General features: G+C 40.4%; 1 protein-coding gene across 1 annotated transcript; it reads right to left on the reverse strand.

Moving 5' to 3' along the window:
* Nucleotides 1–339: 339 nt before the first annotated feature.
* On the reverse strand, nt 340–3,181 carry LOC147602608 (uncharacterized). The gene is made up of 4 exons (XM_086797823.1): nt 3,132–3,181; nt 2,764–2,991; nt 2,571–2,678; nt 340–382 (listed from the first exon to the last, which is right to left on the reverse strand). Exons 1-4 carry the CDS (start codon nt 3,167–3,169, stop codon nt 340–342), a joined length of 417 nt encoding a protein of 138 aa, XP_086653949.1. The 5' UTR covers nt 3,170–3,181.
* Nucleotides 3,182–20,160: the final 16,979 nt, after the last annotated feature.

Raw genomic sequence — 20,160 nt, forward strand, 5'->3', positions numbered from 1 at the left:
GAAAATGACCAGAATGAAACTTGTCTCACCTAAAGAACATAGGAGATCTTTCTGCACCACCTCGAATGTAGCGCTCCAAGACCATTGTGCGTTGGAATGGATGCTTCTTATTCTTCTCAAAAATGAAATTTCGTTGAGCGTTGAATAACTTCTTTGAAATTTCGTTGAGCATTGAATAACTTCTTTGAAACATTTTGCCCAGCCTCACGATCAATAATAGGGACATGGCAATTTACTCGATAGAACATACTAAGCGCCAATGTATCCACCTACCATAACGAGAAAACATTATGTTTGGATATCCATACCACATAACATGTATACACAAAGGAAAATATTTCAGAGATTATGACTTGCCCATTCTCCATTGTCATACAAATAACTTGATTCCACATGAACAGACATTGTTCGATGCATGACCAATCCAACTTTCTTTCCCATGGAATATATTTTAGGAAGTTGATCCATTAGACTCAAACACACAAACCAACCCTTATCAGCCACAAACAAACCAACAAAACTGAGTGTGGCACGTATCAATGATGAAGAAACTTGATTCCATGAGGGACACCCATCTGTATCTACATCAACAACCTGTAAACCTGTAGGAATATATTTTAGGAAGTTGATCCATTAGACTCAAACACACAAACCAACCCTCATCAGCCACAAACAAACCAACAAAACTGAGTGTGGCACGTATCAATGATGAAGAAACTTGATTCCATGAGGGACACCCATCTGTATCTACATCAACAACCTGTAAACCTGTAGGAAAGTCAGCCCATACGAGGCGAGCCACTGTATCTGAGGGAGCACCTCTATGAGATAGAGCCTTGGGAATCTTCATCAAGAATTCTTCCACACTACATAAAAGATTTATGATGTTTGGTTTTGGTAAGTACAACTTGGAAAACTAATTATATGGTGAAATTGTTCTTTTTACCTATCTGAGCCCTCCGAAAGAGTGTGGATGTCTACCAGCAATATGTGTGAAAAACATCTCTCACCTGCAAGTAAACAAGACAAAAAATGAGATGCATTTCGAAAGCACACACTTCTCAAAATAAATTTGCAATGGAAAGTACTCTTACTAGTCATGTCCATGATGTCACGTTGTCCTAACACCTCCCCCTCTTGAAGATGCTCTGGAGGGTCTCTCTCTTGATCTTCATTTGTGGGGTCTCCCTCTTGAACATCATGCATAATGTCAAGACGTCTCTTTGTTCGCCTCTCACGTTGCACTTGAGATGATGTAGATGTATGCGCTTGGTGTGATTGTGGCACTCGTGACAGTGGTGTGGATGGTTTTGGGGCCACGCGCGAGGATCCAACTACTGGAGACTGGGTCAAGATTGTTGGCTGTGGGGAAGGTATTCTAGAGTCTTCTTGAGTTGGGGGCTCTCTTTCAAGCTCAGATTGGTAATTCTTAAATTCTTCAAGAAATAGATCAAGATAATTAGTAAAAAGGTAAAAATCCCCATACCTTTTTGTATATGTATATGTATGTAGATGTATATATATCTATGTATATGTATATGTACATGTATGTGTATGTGTATATGAATATGTATATGTATATGTATGTAGGTATGTATCTATGTATATGTATAGGTATGTATATGTATGTAGGCATGTGTCTATGTATATGTATGTGTATGTATATGTATGTAGGTATATGTATCTATTTATATGTATATCTATTTGTATGTATATGTATGTAGGTATGTATATATCAAAACTTAACAATGTTTCTTTAAAATCTAACATGCCAAATCTTAAATGTAACATGAACTTTGTATGTATGTAGGAATTTAGTGTATGTATGTAGGTATGTATTTATGTATGCATATGTATATATACATATGTATATACATATGTATTTGTATATGTATATATCTGTATGTATATGTATCTAATATGTATATGCATATGGATAGTTTACATATGTATAGGTAGGAAGGTTTACATAAACATATATATTTACATTTACATGCATATATATATTTACATTTACATGCACATAATTCAGTAGAAAGCAAAAAAGTACCTTTTTCTAGGAGCTCCTCACTTGGAGGCACATGATTTAGAGGATAGTCCAACCACCAAGGACATCTCTTAAATTCCCAATCAGAACCCCTCTCTCAACCCATTCCTTCGGGTACATTGTTTTCGAGGAATTTGGATCTACCCATTCTTTGATTGCTTCCGTCTCTTCGTCCATTAGACCTTGGCCAATGAGTAGCTGCACCCACCTACATGTCCAAAATAAAACAAACAGTACTAAAATATTTTTTTAAAAGCGTATATGTATTTTCTACAAAAATGTAATGGCATTAGAAGATATATACCTATAGACAACCCTCTTTGCGGCATTCTCCACCTCAGGTTGCTTTTGGCCTTCCTTTACTTTTCCAATCTTTGCCCACACCTCATGGAAGGCCCATGGTATGTGTTTCGATCGCTCCTCTTGCACCCATTGCATAAATGGTGGGATGTAGACAACATCATCATATACCAATAAACCCTCCAAAATAGACTCTGCCTCCCCTATTAGCTCTTCCCAATACAACTCTTTCTTCATATGCAGCAACGTCTTTTTGTTATCCCCAAACATCTCTGAAATTACCTTGTTCTTTGCCCTCCCGGTCATAAGCATTTGAAGCAATTCCGTCTTCCTATTTCAGCATCATACCAAAACCATAAGAGATTAGATATTAAGGTTAGTTTATGTTAAGGGAGGTTTATTGACATGTGACATACCTTTGAGTTGAAATCCGAGATATGGCGACTGTGTAGAGCTTTTCTTTGGTCAGAGCAACCAATCCCTTCTTGGACCAATCATAGTTATATACGAGTTGAAAGAATGCATCACCATTGGATGGGTTTGCAATTATGAGCATCTTGTACGCTCTATCTCGAAATGTTTGCTCTACACCACGTCTGGCTTTCTCACATTTTGTCTCATATTCTTGCAACCCCATGGCATGTCTATCAATGCATGATATAGGTTGTTTCACCGCATTTTCAAACAGTGTCTACGTATAACGAAAAGGACTCATTATCACTCACACGATTAAAAAACATTGATAATCCGTTTATTAATAAAAGATGGGAAATGCAAACACTACCTTCCACACAAGCTGTGCCAAGATTGTAGCTGGAGCATTGTACCATTGCTCTCCACTTTGTCGCTCCAAACTAAGCTCCATTAAAGCCCACCTCCTTACGTCTTCACCAAGGTAGTCCAATATGGATGATTTGTCCGCCATTCCAAATCGTTGAAACATGAAGATCTCATGTGACAATGTGGGTGTAACACTAGTGCGCACCAATCTGTGTTGTAAAGAGTCACAATGAGCTAAGAACTTAACTATGACTTCACAATGTCCATAATTAAGTAGAGAGAGATCACTTACTTATTTTGAGATCGCAAAGCCAATAGCAATTCTCCTTCTTGCTTCTTGTCCACAACCAAAAATTGACATTTGACCCGGACATGGCGTGAGGGGCTATGAGACCAAGCTAGAGAAAGCAAAATAAAGATATTACAATATATTACTTTTAATGTTGCATAAAATCACTCTATGACATTCAAAAGAACATACCTTCGCGCACTCGAGACATCCATGCCTTCACACGATGATTGCCATCCCATACAAGAAACTTCTTACCACTGAGATCCTCCCACTCAGTTCCTCTGATTTCATCCTCAAATTTGTCATGTTGTACCACCCAGTTTGGTCCCCATTCTTGCAAGTCTATTTGTGTGACCGCGAAATACATAGAGCTTCTTGGACGTTGTCGTGAAGTGTGCGGTACAACCAGGAAAGTACAAAACTTCTAGCTGTGAGAGTGAATGTCAAATCCAACAAGGAATTTCACGTACAAGATTTCCCAAGGAGTATTGAACACCATTATTTCCATTGACAAATACATGTGTCCTCTTCCCTCAATACATCCTTGAGTTCCTCCAGGTGAATGCACAGATTTGCATGAAATCCTTTGAACCATTCACATGTGGGCATAACAAAGATTTCCAATTATTCCAATATACATGTGGCCAGCTACATCCATTACATCCAGTGCCCTCAAAACTGTTATTTCGAGATGTACTTTATCACCTGAAAACCTGCCTTAATGTCCTAACATCTCACAAGCAAAATATAGCATTTGGCATAGCTTTGACATACTCATAATTTTCAAAATCCATATGAGAAGAAAGTAAGGCAAATTTCCCTCAGCTTCAATGCATTTTTCACCAATCACCGAGCTCCAAATTCCTTAGCCTTTTTCCCATGGTCTCTCTATTCATTTCCGTTTTCTTTTTGATGTATCAAATACTCGATTTTCTCCATTCACATAGAGCGAGTTTAAGAGAATAAATAACAAAAGAAAACTCAACTTACGATTTACACACGTGGATCTTTTAATTTGTTTTTCCAAACATATGCAGCTCGCCGATTATGCGAGGGAAAATCAATTGGAGAAGCATCGCTGCAGACGGTTTTGAAAATGGATTCCCCAATAATTACATCATTATGTAGCTCTAGAATTACTCTCTAATTCTAGCACCTACAAAGCACACATAGTTTATATTTTCAGAAGATTAAAAGCACTGGTTCAAAACGACGCTGTTCCTCAACGCTGCATATCTTTTCTCCTAACTCTGCAATCGACGTCTCTTTCCGGTCATTTTCTCCCTTTCCCCGCGGCGATCTCGGCGGCCAGCTATACATGCCATAGAAAGAAAACTGCCCGATTTCTAGAAAATCTCCAATATTTTGTTAACCTTAGCACTAAGGTTATAAAGCATAACCTTAGCATTAAGGTTAAAGTCCTCAATGCCTTATTATTTCCCCTTTTTCCATTGTTATGGAGTGTTGACCATATATATATATATATATAATCAACTCCTTTTTACCTTTACACCATAAAGGTTTTTCTCACGCCTTAGCTCCATTTAACATCCTTATTGTGCATATGATTTTGCCATTTAAAGCATACAATCAAGATCCCGACCAATATGCACCATTAAGTTCTCTGTTTCAGTGCTAATGTCACAAGCAAAATCCAGTCTTATCAAGGCACAAGATATCTGCTGGCTCCAAAATTCTCCATAAGCATAAAAAAAAATCCTCCACAATTCACACCACACTGTCAAGGGCTTCAAAACCTGGCTCAGCCTCAGCTCATCTTATTGAACTTTATCTACAATATGAACATATATACTCAGACATCATATAATGATTCGTCATGGCACATAACCTCATGCATCTGGATGTGTATTTGACGGCCTCACATGCACGGTTTCATATCATAGACGTGCCATGGCACGACATCCACCCCCTCTAAACCTGCACATCCTCTGGTATGTGCCAAATCTTCATCAAGGTCCACATATAACTGGATGTCGTCTTCATCTTCTGCAGTTTCAGGGAGATCATCCTCTTCCTCTTCAATCATATCCATACTTCCACTGTCAAGCCTCTCATCCTGAATCTCTTGTGAATCAAAAGGATCACCATCATGCCTTCTTTTAAATATCTTGATTCTTTTGCCAGCCACAAGATTCTTTACTTCTGTTCCATCAAGCTCACACAGAGTATATGTGGCATTTCCATGCACATGCCTGACAATGTAAGGGCCAAACCATCTTTTTGCAAATTTTCTTTGAACAGTGAATTGGTTGTCAAGGCTACTATCATACATTAGAACCCAATCACCTTCTTCAATAGGTTTTGGCCGGAGTCTGTGTCTACTATCAAATCTTTCTTTATTTCTCAACCTTGCATCTTTCAGGCGAGCTTTAGCAAGCTCTACATCTTCAGGCCTCCTCTCCAACTGTCTTATTCGCAATGCAAGGAGGTCATCTCTGCTCAATCCTTCCACCCAGGGCAATACATTCCAAGTTAGAATTACTTCTTCAACTGGCATCACTGGTTTCTGACCATACATTAATTCTGCAGGCATGTATCCTGTCACTGAGCTATGAGTTGTACGGTCAGCCCACAAGGCATATGGTAGCAACTTTGGCCACTCTCTCATCCTTTCTCTGCATGCCTTAGCCAAAGCTTTAATGATTGGAGGATGTCCTCGCTCACTTTTCCCATTGCCTTCAGGATTGTAAGCACATGTTAGAGACAGTTTGATACCAATTCTAGAGAAGAATTCCCTTGCTTCTTCAACATCTAGCTCACCCCTATCAGCTGTTATTTTCCCAACACAACCATATCGGCAGATCACATCTTCCAAGAGAAATTTGCATACTGTTTCCGTACTCTTTGTTCTAAGAGCACGCCCTTCTACCTGATTTGTCAAATCTTCTCTTGCAAGTGCTATATACCGCATCTGCCAAATTCCCAAAGGCATTGTAACTAGATCCACTACCCATTTGTAGTGCATGGCAGGTGGGTAGGTTGGTTGCAAGCCATCACGATGCCTCACATTTGAGTACATTTGGCATACCATGCATGTTTCCACATATTGGGAAATATCCTTGAACATTCCTCTCCACCAATATTTTTCCTTTATTTTGGTAAAAGTGGCCCACACACTTCTATGCCCAGCCCAGAGACTCTCATGGAATTCTTTCACAAGCTTCCCTTGAGTCTCTTTATCACATATGACTCTCTGTGGCATAGCATTCCTCTGTTTAGGATGTTTCCAGAGATACCCATCCTTTAGAAAGTAACCATATGCTTTTCTGCGGATTCTCTTAAATTCTGAGTCAGACCAATTTTCTTGCCTTGTTAGAGTGCTCAAATATTGACCAATGAGCAACCAATCTCCTTCATATATTTCCTCAATAAAAGACTCAAGTGCATTTGATAAGCAAATATGATCCCCCTTTGCATATGCTGTAGTATAAAACTTTGTACCCACATCATCAATGTCACTAACCATCTCTTCCTCATCTTCATACCTGGCTCTTGATAGCATATCTGCAACTGGATTATCTTTTCCCGCAATATGCTCAAACTCAGGATTTAGTGACTTGATATAAGCAATCCACCTAAGCATAGCAATATCTGGAGTGGTACAACTTGCTATCATCCCAAGAAGTGGCAAGCAATCAGTCTCCACAAGTACAGATGCCCCAATAAGATATTCTTTTTCACATTTTAGAGCAGTGACTATCCCCCATAATTCTCTCTTGATCTGTGGATACTTTCGCTGCCGAAAGCTTAATACCTTTGCTCCAAATCTAATTACATACCTATGATCATCCTCATCATCTTGCCCTACTGCCCATCCAATCCCAGTAGGACTAGTATCAACTGTAACAATCACAGGCCTGCCACACTCATAATCTGCCTTTCTCAAAATGGGTGATGATTGGAGCAAATATTTCAGCTTCCGCATAGCTTTAATATGTACTGCACTCCACAAAAATTTTTGATTTTTCCTCAAAAGCTGATAAAGAGGATCTGCTACATGTGCATAATGTGGGATCCAAATAACATAAAAGACGCATGCTCCAAGAAATCTCCTCAGCTCTGTAACATTAATGCATATTTCCTTCATTCTTTGTATTGCATCTATCTTGGCTGGACAAGGACGGCGTCCACTAGTACTACAAAGATGTCCCACTATTAGCACTTCACCAACCCCAAACACTGATTTTTGTCCAGATAAAGTAAGATTCACTTCTTCAAGCCTGGATAGAATCATGTCACAATCCTTTATATGATCTGCCACAAACTTGCGGCACCCCTTTGAATTCAAATTCCCATCTTTGTCTTTCTCATCACAGCCCTTTATTGGCACATCGTCCAAAAATGGCATAGTTTTTTGTGGTATGAAGTCCCGTAAGACTTTATTCATTCCATTCATCATATGTGCCACTGAGTTAGTGGCTCCCTGTGGTAAGGTACACATCCTTACTAATCCCAAAGGAGTTCTCATTGTGGTCAAGTCCCTGCTTTGTATATCCAGCTGGAACTGATCATATCCCGAATACAAATCACCCATAGAGTATATAGCTTTCCCTGCAAATGCTTCTGCAAACTCATCCACAATTGGACCTGCTCCCACATTCCTAATTGTGACTTTGTTTACAGGTTGCATGTCTTGAATAAAGCGCAATGTCCCATTTTTCTTTGGTACAGTAAACCATCTGTTGGAATATGGGGCACATGAAGGCTCCAAGATTCCCATCCTGATTTTTTCCTTTAGTAATTCCATCAACTTTGGCAAGAGAGCCTTTGGTACTGGAATTGGCCGCAGGTTCCAGGGCACATGTGGAACAGTAAAGATCACCATTGGTGCTGTTACACTTGGATCAACACAACCTATCTCATGCGGCTGAAAGGCAAAAGCTTTCCCATGTTTTACAAGCATCTCCTCAAAGCATTCCCTTTCAACTGGCAACAGAAAATCCCTCTCACCAATCTTCAACTCTTTCAGAGTTTCTTGAGTAAATTTATGCCCAATTTTCTTTGGATCTCTAAGATTTGGCTGCATAGAAGCTTCATCTATCTTCTCCTTGCTTCCTGGTGGCAAAGGCAAGGCAACTGGCTTCACCTTCTTTGCAACCGTTTTGTACTTTGTATCAACATGAGCATCCATCTCACAATTCATGTTTTTACATTCCACCCCCTCAAATCCCTGGATTATATCATACATCTTCACAGATGACACCTTTATCATTTCATTTCCACCCTGTAAGTATGCTCTTCTCATATCAAAAAGTACATCCATAGTATCTATAAATGACACCTCATCAAGCACCCCTGAAATAAACTCATTCTTCTCCAAAAGACCACACTGCTCAAAACTTTTTTGTTCATTTTGTATATGTTTTTGCATGCCACGCTTTAAATCCTTGCTTTTTACAAAAACCAGTGACCCATAGCTGGAGAATCCCTGAAAATTTGCTGAAAAACTATTTACATTGATTGAGTCCTGTGAGAACTCATTTCCCCTTGTACCATTGGAATCCCGCTTTACAATGGCACCTGGCCAAAATCCCTCATCTCCCTGTAATTCATAAACTCTCTGTTTATCTTTGGGAGTGACTGTGCCCGAAGAGATTCACGATTCCTTTCATGATTAATGCAAACTGTCAAAAACTGAACAGCTTTTTTGCCATCTTTACTCCTTATTCTTGCATAAGCTGAACCATCATCCAAAACCTTTGTTTCCATCCTTACAGCTGTAATGTAGGGTTGCCCAAGAATGAGGGGATACGATGACATCTCCTGAACAAAGAAATTCTGATCATCCTTCACATCCCCTATAGTTACCCTTACATTTGGACATGCTGCATAAAGCTCTCCAGATGAATTATTAGCTGCTTTAATCATCCACCCATGATCCACATCCATTGGCCACTTACATTTGTTGTAGAGATTTTTAGCCATAAGATTTATTTCAGACCCATGATCAATTAGAGCGACATATGGCTCTTCCAAATCACCTATCTTGACAAGGGTTTCAGTGGTGGCTCTTGCCCAATGGCTCCTGGAGTAATGACTCTTTGTAAGAACTTCTTTTTCATCATCCTCTTCCACAAAACGCACTTGTCGTGCCCCATCAGCAGAGTGATTACATTCCACCACATTTTCTCTCTCTTCCTTTTTCTGTACCTGTACACCATGAGTCTTGGAAGTGCTTGCTTCCCCTTGTGATGGAATAGATTCAATTATGGACTGCCTTTTTCTTCGTATAATATCAATTATCTCATCATGAAATTCTTTCTTTGCAATCCCCAAGACTTCCCCTAGTGTGAATTCCACCCTGCTGTTTAGAATTCTCTCTTCAAGCACCTTTTTGAGATCTGTTGCAACTTCAATATCAGATTGAAGCTTGTAGAGTGGACCTTTCCCTTTACCCTTCTCCTTCATTTTTGCTGGCACTTCTTCCATTGAAACATCATGTGGAAGTCTGCTTTGCTGTGGAGGCATATGTGATGGCCCAGGATCCTTCTTTTCACTTCCACGTGTAACTCTTTTTGATGGCCCTCCTTCCTCATTTTCCCTTTTACGTTTCTCCTCTACCTGTGCCTCATTATTTTGGCATTTGGCAATATAGGCATGAATGGATAAAGAATCCACAGGCTCCTCCCAGCCAGTCTCAAGGCGTATACAATCACCTGCCTCATGCAAAGCTTGCTTTGACACTTTCTTTGATGCAATTAAATCCATTGTTGACGGCCAAAAATTCTCATTCTCATAATCTTCATCATTCTCAAATCCCTGCTTTTGTTGACCAACCTTTAATCCATAGGTTGCTGCCTCAACCATAGAAATGGCATGACTAGCAGCCATATCCTCTACCAGCTTTTTCATCCCTCCTTTCCCAAAGTTTGTACTCAGCGGAAGACCAGTCTCTGTAAGATGGATTTTCCCATCTTTGAAGAACACAAGTTGATTTTTAAGAGCTTCTTTATAGCTGGTACAATCCTTCTTTGCATGCTCTGGGTCATCACACCATATGCATCTATATGTAAACCCTTCTTTGATTTGAGGCCTTTGCATAGAAGCCTGCCCCAATGGTAGACCTTTTTCTTCGATCCTGGACATCTTCAATTTTAAATCACGCATACCCTTGATAAGCTCATCCATCGGCCCATCTATCTTAGGAGTTGTGGCAGCTGGCTTGGATAAACTTTCAGGGGTAACAGCAGCTATGGGGGTTGCAGAGCCCATCACCATTTTATCCCTCCTCCGCTGCCGCTTTGCTAACATAGTGACTGCATCCTCAACATCATTCCAATCACTCTTTAATCCTTGCTCTGTATTTTTATCCTCAAGGAGGATTTCCAATATCTCCTGGAGATCTTTCCCAGCTGCCTGCAAGAAGAGCTCTGTCTTTTCTCTGTCCAAAGTTACACGCTCTAATCTTGACAACTGGGCATAACGCTTCTCAAACTCCCTTAGCAATTCTGTGGCAGAAATTCCCATTTTAGGTTTTGTGACCCATTCCAAAAAAGTTCGTTTGGTCACTCGCTCAGAATCCTCCATGAAGTATTCATCCTTTAAAGCAAGTTTGAATTCTTCCCAATTTCTGCCACCCTGTGCTGTCTGCAATCCTTTTATGCGCTCTCTTATTTCAGGAACGCATACCAACTCGAAACTCCGAACCATATCCTCCTCAGTTATCCTGTTTAGCTCCATCTCCTTTATATAATTGCGCAGATACTTTGTAATGTCCTTCCCATCAAATTGATCTACCTTTTTCACAATTGATTGTAAGGCTTTGGTCATGGAAATCTGTCCCCTCTCAGCAGCTTGTTGCTGTTGCATGTACATGGAAAACATTTGGAACATCTGCATAACTCCGGGGTCAAAATGAACCCCCTGGCCCTCTAAATTCTCAGCCATAGCTTCCCTGTATATTTCACCACACTCTCACCCCAGCAGTTTCATGTCGGGTTCACCAAAAGATGTCGTGAAGTGTGCGGTACAGCCAGGAAAGTACAAAACTTCTAGCTGTGAGAGTGAATGTCAAATCCAACAAGGAATTTCACGTACAAGATTTCCCAAGGAGTATTGAACACCATTATTTCCATTGACAAATACATGTGTCCTCTTCCCTCAATACATCCTTGAGTTCCTCCAGGTGAATGCACAGATTTGCATGAAATCCTTTGAACCATTCACATGTGGGCATAACAAAGATTTCCAATTATTCCAATATACATGTGGCCAGCTACATCCATTACATCCAGTGCCCTCAAAACTGTTATTTCGAGATGTACTTTATCACCTGAAAACCTGCCTTAATGTCCTAACATCTCACAAGCAAAATATAGCATTTGGCATAGCTTTGACATACTCATAATTTTCAAAATCCATATGAGAAGAAAGTAAGGCAAATTTCCCTCAGCTTCAATGCATTTTTCACCAATCACCGAGCTCCAAATTCCTTAGCCTTTTTCCCATGGTCTCTCTATTCATTTCCGTTTTCTTTTTGATGTATCAAATACTCGATTTTCTCCATTCACATAGAGCGAGTTTAAGAGAATAAATAACAAAAGAAAACTCAACTTACGATTTACACACGTGGATCTTTTAATTTGTTTTTCCAAACATATGCAGCTCGCCGATTATGCGAGGGAAAATCAATTGGAGAAGCATCGCTGCAGACGGTTTTGAAAATGGATTCCCCAATAATTACATCATTATGTAGCTCTAGAATTACTCTCTAATTCTAGCACCTACAAAGCACACATAGTTTATATTTTCAGAAGATTAAAAGCACTGGTTCAAAACGACGCTGTTCCTCAACGCTGCATATCTTTTCTCCTAACTCTGCAATCGACGTCTCTTTCCGGTCATTTTCTCCCTTTCCCCGCGGCGATCTCGGCGGCCAGCTATACATGCCATAGAAAGAAAACTGCCCGATTTCTAGAAAATCTCCAATATTTTGTTAACCTTAGCACTAAGGTTATAAAGCATAACCTTAGCATTAAGGTTAAAGTCCTCAATGCCTTATTATTTCCCCTTTTTCCATTGTTATGGAGTGTTGACCATATATATATATATATATAATCAACTCCTTTTTACCTTTACACCATAAAGGTTTTTCTCACGCCTTAGCTCCATTTAACATCCTTATTGTGCATATGATTTTGCCATTTAAAGCATACAATCAAGATCCCGACCAATATGCACCATTAAGTTCTCTGTTTCAGTGCTAATGTCACAAGCAAAATCCAGTCTTATCAAGGCACAAGATATCTGCTGGCTCCAAAATTCTCCATAAGCATAAAAAAAAATCCTCCACAATTCACACCACACTGTCAAGGGCTTCAAAACCTGGCTCAGCCTCAGCTCATCTTATTGAACTTTATCTACAATATGAACATATATACTCAGACATCATATAATGATTCGTCATGGCACATAACCTCATGCATCTGGATGTGTATTTGACGGCCTCACATGCACGGTTTCATATCATAGACGTGCCATGGCACGACAACGTGTAAGTGAAACTAAAAAAGGAGGAGATGCTTCGACATAACCATGGCAATCAAAAGAATCACGAAACACCTCAAGTTGGGTAGAAACTGTACGGATGGCTTCATTTGGAATCAGCCTGCATAAAGGGACCAATGGGGTAGAGGAATTGCGTTGCACAAAAAACTTAGTGAATACATCACCAAGCAATCCCAATTCAATAGATTTTCCAAGAAGCCTTCTATGGGTCTCCCCTTGACCAGTACTAGATTCAGGAATCTCCGTGTGAGGACAAAGGTGTCCGTGATTGAGCTTCCTCGCTAAGAGTCAAACAAACACGCCCAGATCTTAGTGAGTATCCCCTGTTGTCTGTAAGACACACACACCAAGCCCAAGTAAGCATATCTAAAACAATAAAACACAATCTCAATAGAATCTTGGTTATTCACATCATATACCTTTCTTAGTATTTGCCTGTTGTTTTCCTGCTTTTCTTGGAGCCATCTTCCTTTCTTTTGCCCTGAATATGAGTAGCAAAAAGTTTGAGCTAAATCACACATAAACCCTACTTCATGTATATAGGAAAACATCAACCTCACACACAAACATCTCCTACTAGTGTGTGTGTGTGGGGAGAGAGAGAATAGCATAGACATGAAGTGAAGCCACGGATTATATTGAAGAGCTAGAGTTGCAAAATGGGCTCTTCTGGTTAGAGTGCACATTTAAGGAGAAACTAATAAACCTGAGCTTCCTAGCTTAATACAAGAGCCATTGAAGGAGCTAATATATATTGGCTGTTCATGGTGGCAGTGATGCAAACCCATTGCAGTGTTTCGTCCGAGAGGACCATGATATAAGCGTAGAAGGACGTGCAGGTGCAAGAACCATTATGCAAGCCTTACTACTGAGAAATGCACCCGAACTCGTCTGCCCATTTCTTCGCCATCATCATTACGATGATCCATAGCCAAATGTGAGCTCAAATTCATTGTGCCATATGTTCAAGCAATGATAAATGCGTACAAGAAATGCACCATTCAAATGAGACTTACACGACTCTCTGTTGTGTGAGCTTGTGCTTTAAAGTTTCCTATTCCTATTGGGAGAAGTAAAGGTAAGCCTAATGTATCTAATATTTGAATGGGAGTAAAGGTGCTAAGCCTAAGGACGTAAAGGTAAGCCTAAGGTATCTAACATTTCAATGGACGTAAAGGTAAGCCTAAGGTATCTAACATTTGAATGGGAGGAGTTAAAAAATTCTATGTTGTGTATAAATTCACATGACCTCTATGCTATGTATATATTATATGGCTAAAGGTTGTGGTAGAACTAAAGTACTTAATGTTTATAGGAAAAGGTAAACATAAGGTACCTAACATTTAGGTTCCTTTAGGTGCCCACCCACCCACCTCCCCTCTCCTATGTACATCTTGATGCATCCACCCCAGGCAATGTGTGCCCTCTTTTTCTAGAGCGCCAACGCACAATATTGGGCTCCAATAGCCCCTACACCTGCATTCGAGAGAGCAACCTTCCAAATGCAAGAGATAAGGAGAGTTCTCAACCATTGTTACCCGCCTACGCTAGAGATAAGGTGAGATACCTGCCTACACTAGAGATAAGGAATACGCTAGAGATACGCTAGAGATAAGGAAAATATCAATGTTTTCAGAATATGCTAGAGATAAGGAAAATTATCACTGGAAAAAAACGTTGCTCGCATTCTGCAGAGAACCTTCCAAATGCAAGGATAAGCGAAACCTTCCAAATGCAAGGATAAGCGACCATGCTCGTGCATTTCCACCCCCCCGCCACCGGCAGAGCCGGGGGGGATGGTCTGCGCCCCCGGCTCTGCCCGCGGGGGTGGAAATGCACGAGCATGGCTTTTAACGGTCGTCTTAACCAGCTATTAATGTCGTCTTCTCCAGCTGTTTCTCAAACTCTGCCTCCTCAACAAAACGTCCAGCGACGCCTGCGTCTTCGCCTCCACCTCCTGCACCACCTCCACCTCCTCAAACGCCACCGACTCCACCTCTACATTTGCTCATACACGCCTCCATCGCCTCTCCTCCAGCATGTCCACTCCCCCGACGGTAGAGCCTGGGGATGGTCTACGCTAGCGCAGACCATCCCCAGGCTCTGTCGGGGGAGGGGACATGCTAGAGGAGAGGCAATGGAGGCGTTGTGGCCAGCGCTGCCCCTGTCTCCTCACACTTGACCTCCTCAACATCGTCTCCGCCTACGCCACAAACTGGACGTCCTCAACACCGTCACCGCCTACGAAAGCTACAACGTACACCTCCAATGAAGCCGCTGCCGGCGCACAGAAAAGAAGAACAGAGAAAAATCGAGAAATGAAAAAAAAACTCACCTCTTCTCTTGCATTCGTCTGCCTGCTTGCTGAGTTGAAAGTATCCTTCATGTAACCTAAATATCTCTTTTCTTCGTGTACCCTTTAAACTAAGCACCACATATGTGTGTGTGGCCTAAAACATACTTAGCCTAAAAATAGATACATATACACATGGCATAGATATATGTCTAAAAATGTATTAAGCTATATGTGTTTTATTGTACACACGTACATTTTATAGTTTACGCTATTTAAATATGTATATATATATTGATGTTAATAAATGTGTGTGGTGTGTGTGTAGCCTACTAGATATATAATCTAATATATTTGTATATCCTAAAATAAGTAAAAGACTAGTCTCTTTGTAAATACACACACACACTAAAATACATATATCCTCGTCGGGGGATTCTTAGCCTAGAATATATACAATATAATAATATAAATATAAACATGTGTGTATGTGTATTTACATATATCCCCATCTGGGGTTCTTAGCCTAGAATATATACAATATAATAATATAAATATAAACATGTGTGCGTGTGTATTTACAAAGAGATAAGCTTTTTATTAAAATAACACTTAGAATCAATAAATGTATATATTTGTGTATTTTTTTATATATTTGTAGATACATATATATTTGTATATTTTTTATTAAAAAATTTTATCGTGGTCATTCTCAATCGTGATTGCTCCACCTTGTTTTATCATTTCAACCACCTACATTCTCAATCGTGATTGCTCCACCTTGTTTTATCATTTCAACCTCCTTCATTCTCAATCGTGATTGCTCCACCTGTTCCTTCGTTTTTATATTTTTATTTTACATTTTCGTCTCTCCTGTCCTTTCTGTTTCACATTTTCGTCTCTCCTGTCCTTTTTGCATCTTCATATTGCCTTCCCTATGGAGCACACTGTTACCTTTGAGTGGGAGCTTGTTGATGGCTGTAGCAAAAAATCTCAAACTTTAATACTTCTCCACCAGACCACGCTTGTCAGTCACGGATATCTACAAGGGTTTTTGCCTTCTTCACACGCCCTTTCTGGAGTGAAAGCTACTAGGACCGATGGAAGCCTACAGGAAATCATCGCTCATTATGATATGGAGGGCAATAAAAACTACCTCATAGATATTTCTCGAAGTAAAACATATATGCTACAATGTAGTCCTCTTTGTGCTGCTGATAGTCTTGATTCTAGTGCTGACGACATTGCCCAAGATGTCCGACATTTGGAGAGTTCAGTGGATAAAGAATTAGGGACACAAAACACCCATGTTCATATCTCGAGCTCCTCCTCTGAGAGTGACTTGAATGGCTCAGCAACTATTTTGCAACCAGGTGAAGGCACAAGCAATCCAAAAGGTTCAAAGCACAAGATCTCTGAAGATGAATGTATTGCTTCAGAGAGTATACTTTCGGTTCTTCGTAAGAAGGAGCAACTTTCTCTTCTGCGTTCATTGTTGGAAAAAGTTACTCGAGTCATCCAAGTCCAGGAGGTGCCAAGACATTATGATGGTGATTCCATCCTAGAGTTTCCACCAACATATGGCAAAATAGGAAATATGGATGGAATGGAGCAAAAATATGATGGTCACCTATGGACACGTCCAGTAACATCAAACATGTCTGTAAGTTGTACCGTGCGTATTAGCTATTGTGTTGGTACTTTGGAGTGCCATAGGCTCAGTTGTCCTTTTTACTTGAACAATAAAAGGTATAACAACACCTTCTTTGATGGACATCTGACAAAAAAGATTGCAATTGGACTTTTGACAGAGGATGAGAAATCTAAAATAGTTTGTCACTTTTGTCGCAAAACTGCACATTGTGTGCAAGTGTGTAGATGTATTGTGTATTACGTAATGCCTCGTGACACAACTATTACAAGAATGATGCTCCACACTGGGCTGCATGAACATCCAGTTCAGCCAGGAACTTCAAGGTCAATGTTGGAGCGCGTGAAAATGTTTGTTTCTCAAGTGCTGAAAACCCACAGAAGTGCTGGTCCTCGAAAAATACAGATGGATATTGTGAAGGATATGCTATTTTCCTCCATGATGAATCAAAATGATGAGCTACCTACAAGTATTGGGGATCATGAGCTCTGCAATTTTTTGGAGGAGTTGAGTCCTCTTGTGGAAAACCAGAGGTGAGTATTCACTCTATAACTTAATTATATTTGGAAGTGTTTTTCTACATTCGGTCCTCTCTTTATTGTGAAATTATGTTTTTTAGGTTTAGACGCATTGTATCCCAAGAGAAAAGAAAATTGATGCCAGCAGGAGAGGGCTTTGATAGCATCCTTATTATACAGAGAAGATCTCGCTATTCATTTATACAAGGTAGCCGTTTCCCAGGACAAGGTGGCCCTGATGACAAATGTTATGTCTTTAAGATGTCTTTGCAAGGACCAGCATCAGGCGTGGACTTGGTGAATCGCATGTAGTGTGACAGTGGAGGTGACTTGTCAAAGTCCTGGGTTTTGTTTGATCACACTCATCGAGTTTTTGGTTGGTCAACAATGGCTTGTCATGTTTACGACCCAAGGTGAGACTACGAACTCCAATTTTTTCATTTCTTTCATTTACCTTGAATGATAGCTGACTGAAAAAATTATCTCCAAAATCTTATAGTGTTCAAGAGCTGTTGACAATTGCCACATGCGAAATGAAGGAGGAGGATACAAAAAGCCAAGTACTATTTTGGGAAATGCTGAATAGCACAATGGAGCAATGCGGTTATGCACCCGCACACTTCTATGGGTTTATGGCTGATGAAGCAGGGTCTAATTGGTGTGCACTTAGGACCGTTTTCAATGGGGGTCCGCACAACATTATGGAGGACAGGGAGCGAACATGCTTATTCCATTGGAAACAAAGTTTGATGAAGCATGCTAAACAATGCGTGAAGGCAGAAAGTCGACAACACCATATTGACTTGTGTGAAGAATGGAGATTGGCAACCAATAAGGAGTCAGCTTTCTTAAAAAGAAAAGAGATTCGTGAGTGGTGGAGAAATGGACATGTTCATGAGGGAAAACTATCAGTGATGGATACGTGGATGAGTTGGTGGGAAGTCGGAATAGCACATTGGGGCAACCTCATGTCAAGGGTGAGAAATTTTATGGAGAACTGATATGTTGTATGGATGCATTTGCATTGGAGTCAATTTTATGAATTCTTGTATGAAACCTCTTGTGTGCAGGTGGTCTTAAGCTCGGTGGATTTAGCACAAACCCCTCGAACAAACTTATCTGAAAGTGTACATGGGAGTTGACTTGCTGGTGAAGGATACAAGGAAAAGGTTAGCTTGTATGATGCGTGCATTTCAGATATGGTAAACGCTTTACTACAAAGTGCAAAGCAATATGCATATCAGATGGGGAAGCACAAAGGTGAGGGACCAAGCTTGAGCAAGTTGCTGGACAGGGTAGCAGCAAGGTCAAGACTGACACCACCACAAGTGGCTCGCATGGTCCATGAAACAGTAGCTAATACTCCTATGTATGAGGAATCAAGGCCTCTACATGGAGATAAGGAGACTATTCAACGGAAGAGGGTGAGGACAACGGAAGTAGACCAATGCTCACATCGTCCAGGTTATGTCATGCAGAGCAAACATCATCAAAACTGGGGAACAGCAAGAAGAGTAAGTTTTTGGAGATAGATCTAGAACAAACAGTGCAGCAAGTCCCGCTTCAAGGGGAGGACCAAAAAGTCCAATGACTGGAGGAGATGTCGGACATGAAGAGCCTAAACAACATTATGGCACAATGAGCGGAGGACAAATGCATGTAAAGGAAGAGGCCGTTGGACGCACAATGTGGGCCATTAGACGAACCCCATTGAACTCAAAAGTCAAATGTTTGGGAGGTATTGATGGAAGACTTAAGTGCAACTCATACATACAGGGAAGCTCTATTGGAGTTGTTGCCCCTAGCTTCTACTCAGAGTGACGACATCCTGGTCCGGGAGGGCCAAAGGCTCAAATGATGTGGTTTTGTCCTTCAGATGTTTCACACACATGGCATGTAGATCCAAACATAATATACAAGCCATCATACCCAGATATGTGGAAAGTGGATGTTGGGACCAACATAACCAGCCAAGAGGTAGATAAATTAGTAAAGGCAGGGTTCAAGTTAGATGTTACTCATGAAGAACCTTTTGTGTCGGGGGTGGGAGAAACGTCCACACAAGCAGCGGGCAACAAAGAAAGTGACAAGAGGCCACATGATGCTACACAGAATACAAAGAGATCAACCAAGTGGAGGCATTGGATTTCCAAAGAAGCAGAAAAGAGGATTGGTAGTGCCGAGGCCATGACAGCGATAGTCCTTAATGAGAGTGCAATGCAGCCATCCCCCTACTCTATTTTTCATTTGGCATGTGAGAGTGGAGAGGACTATTTTATACACATCAAGGTACAACCTTGGTGTACATGTCCTGATTTCATGCAAAGAGAATCTAGAGGAAAGTCTTACGTTGCATGTAAGCATATCTATTTTGTCTTCTTGCGAGTTTTGGGATTACATAAGAATGAGGATTACATAAGAATGAGGATATGGTAATGCATCAACCGACACTATCACCAGAGGAAGTGGACAATATACTATCACGTCCTCGAAGCAAGGATGTTTGTGCTTATACTTAAGCTTTAATCAAGCCTGTTTGTGCCTATACTTAAGCTTTAATCAAGCCTCTCATGTTTGTGCCTACTTAAGCTTTAATCAAGCCTTCCATGTTTGTGCTTACTTAAGCTTGTAAGGAAATAAGAAGTCAATCTTTTTGTAAGAAAATTTGACCCAATATTATTTTTGTCTTGCTTTGGGATGGAGTACACTGTCACGTACTCTAAAGTCTTATTGTAGGTAGCTTGCGACGCT

The sequence above is a fragment of the Cibotium barometz genome, unplaced genomic scaffold (assembly GCF_041138505.1).
Source record: "Cibotium barometz isolate CiBa-2024 unplaced genomic scaffold, ASM4113850v1 ctg370, whole genome shotgun sequence".
Lineage (NCBI taxonomy): Eukaryota > Viridiplantae > Streptophyta > Polypodiopsida > Cyatheales > Cibotiaceae > Cibotium > Cibotium barometz.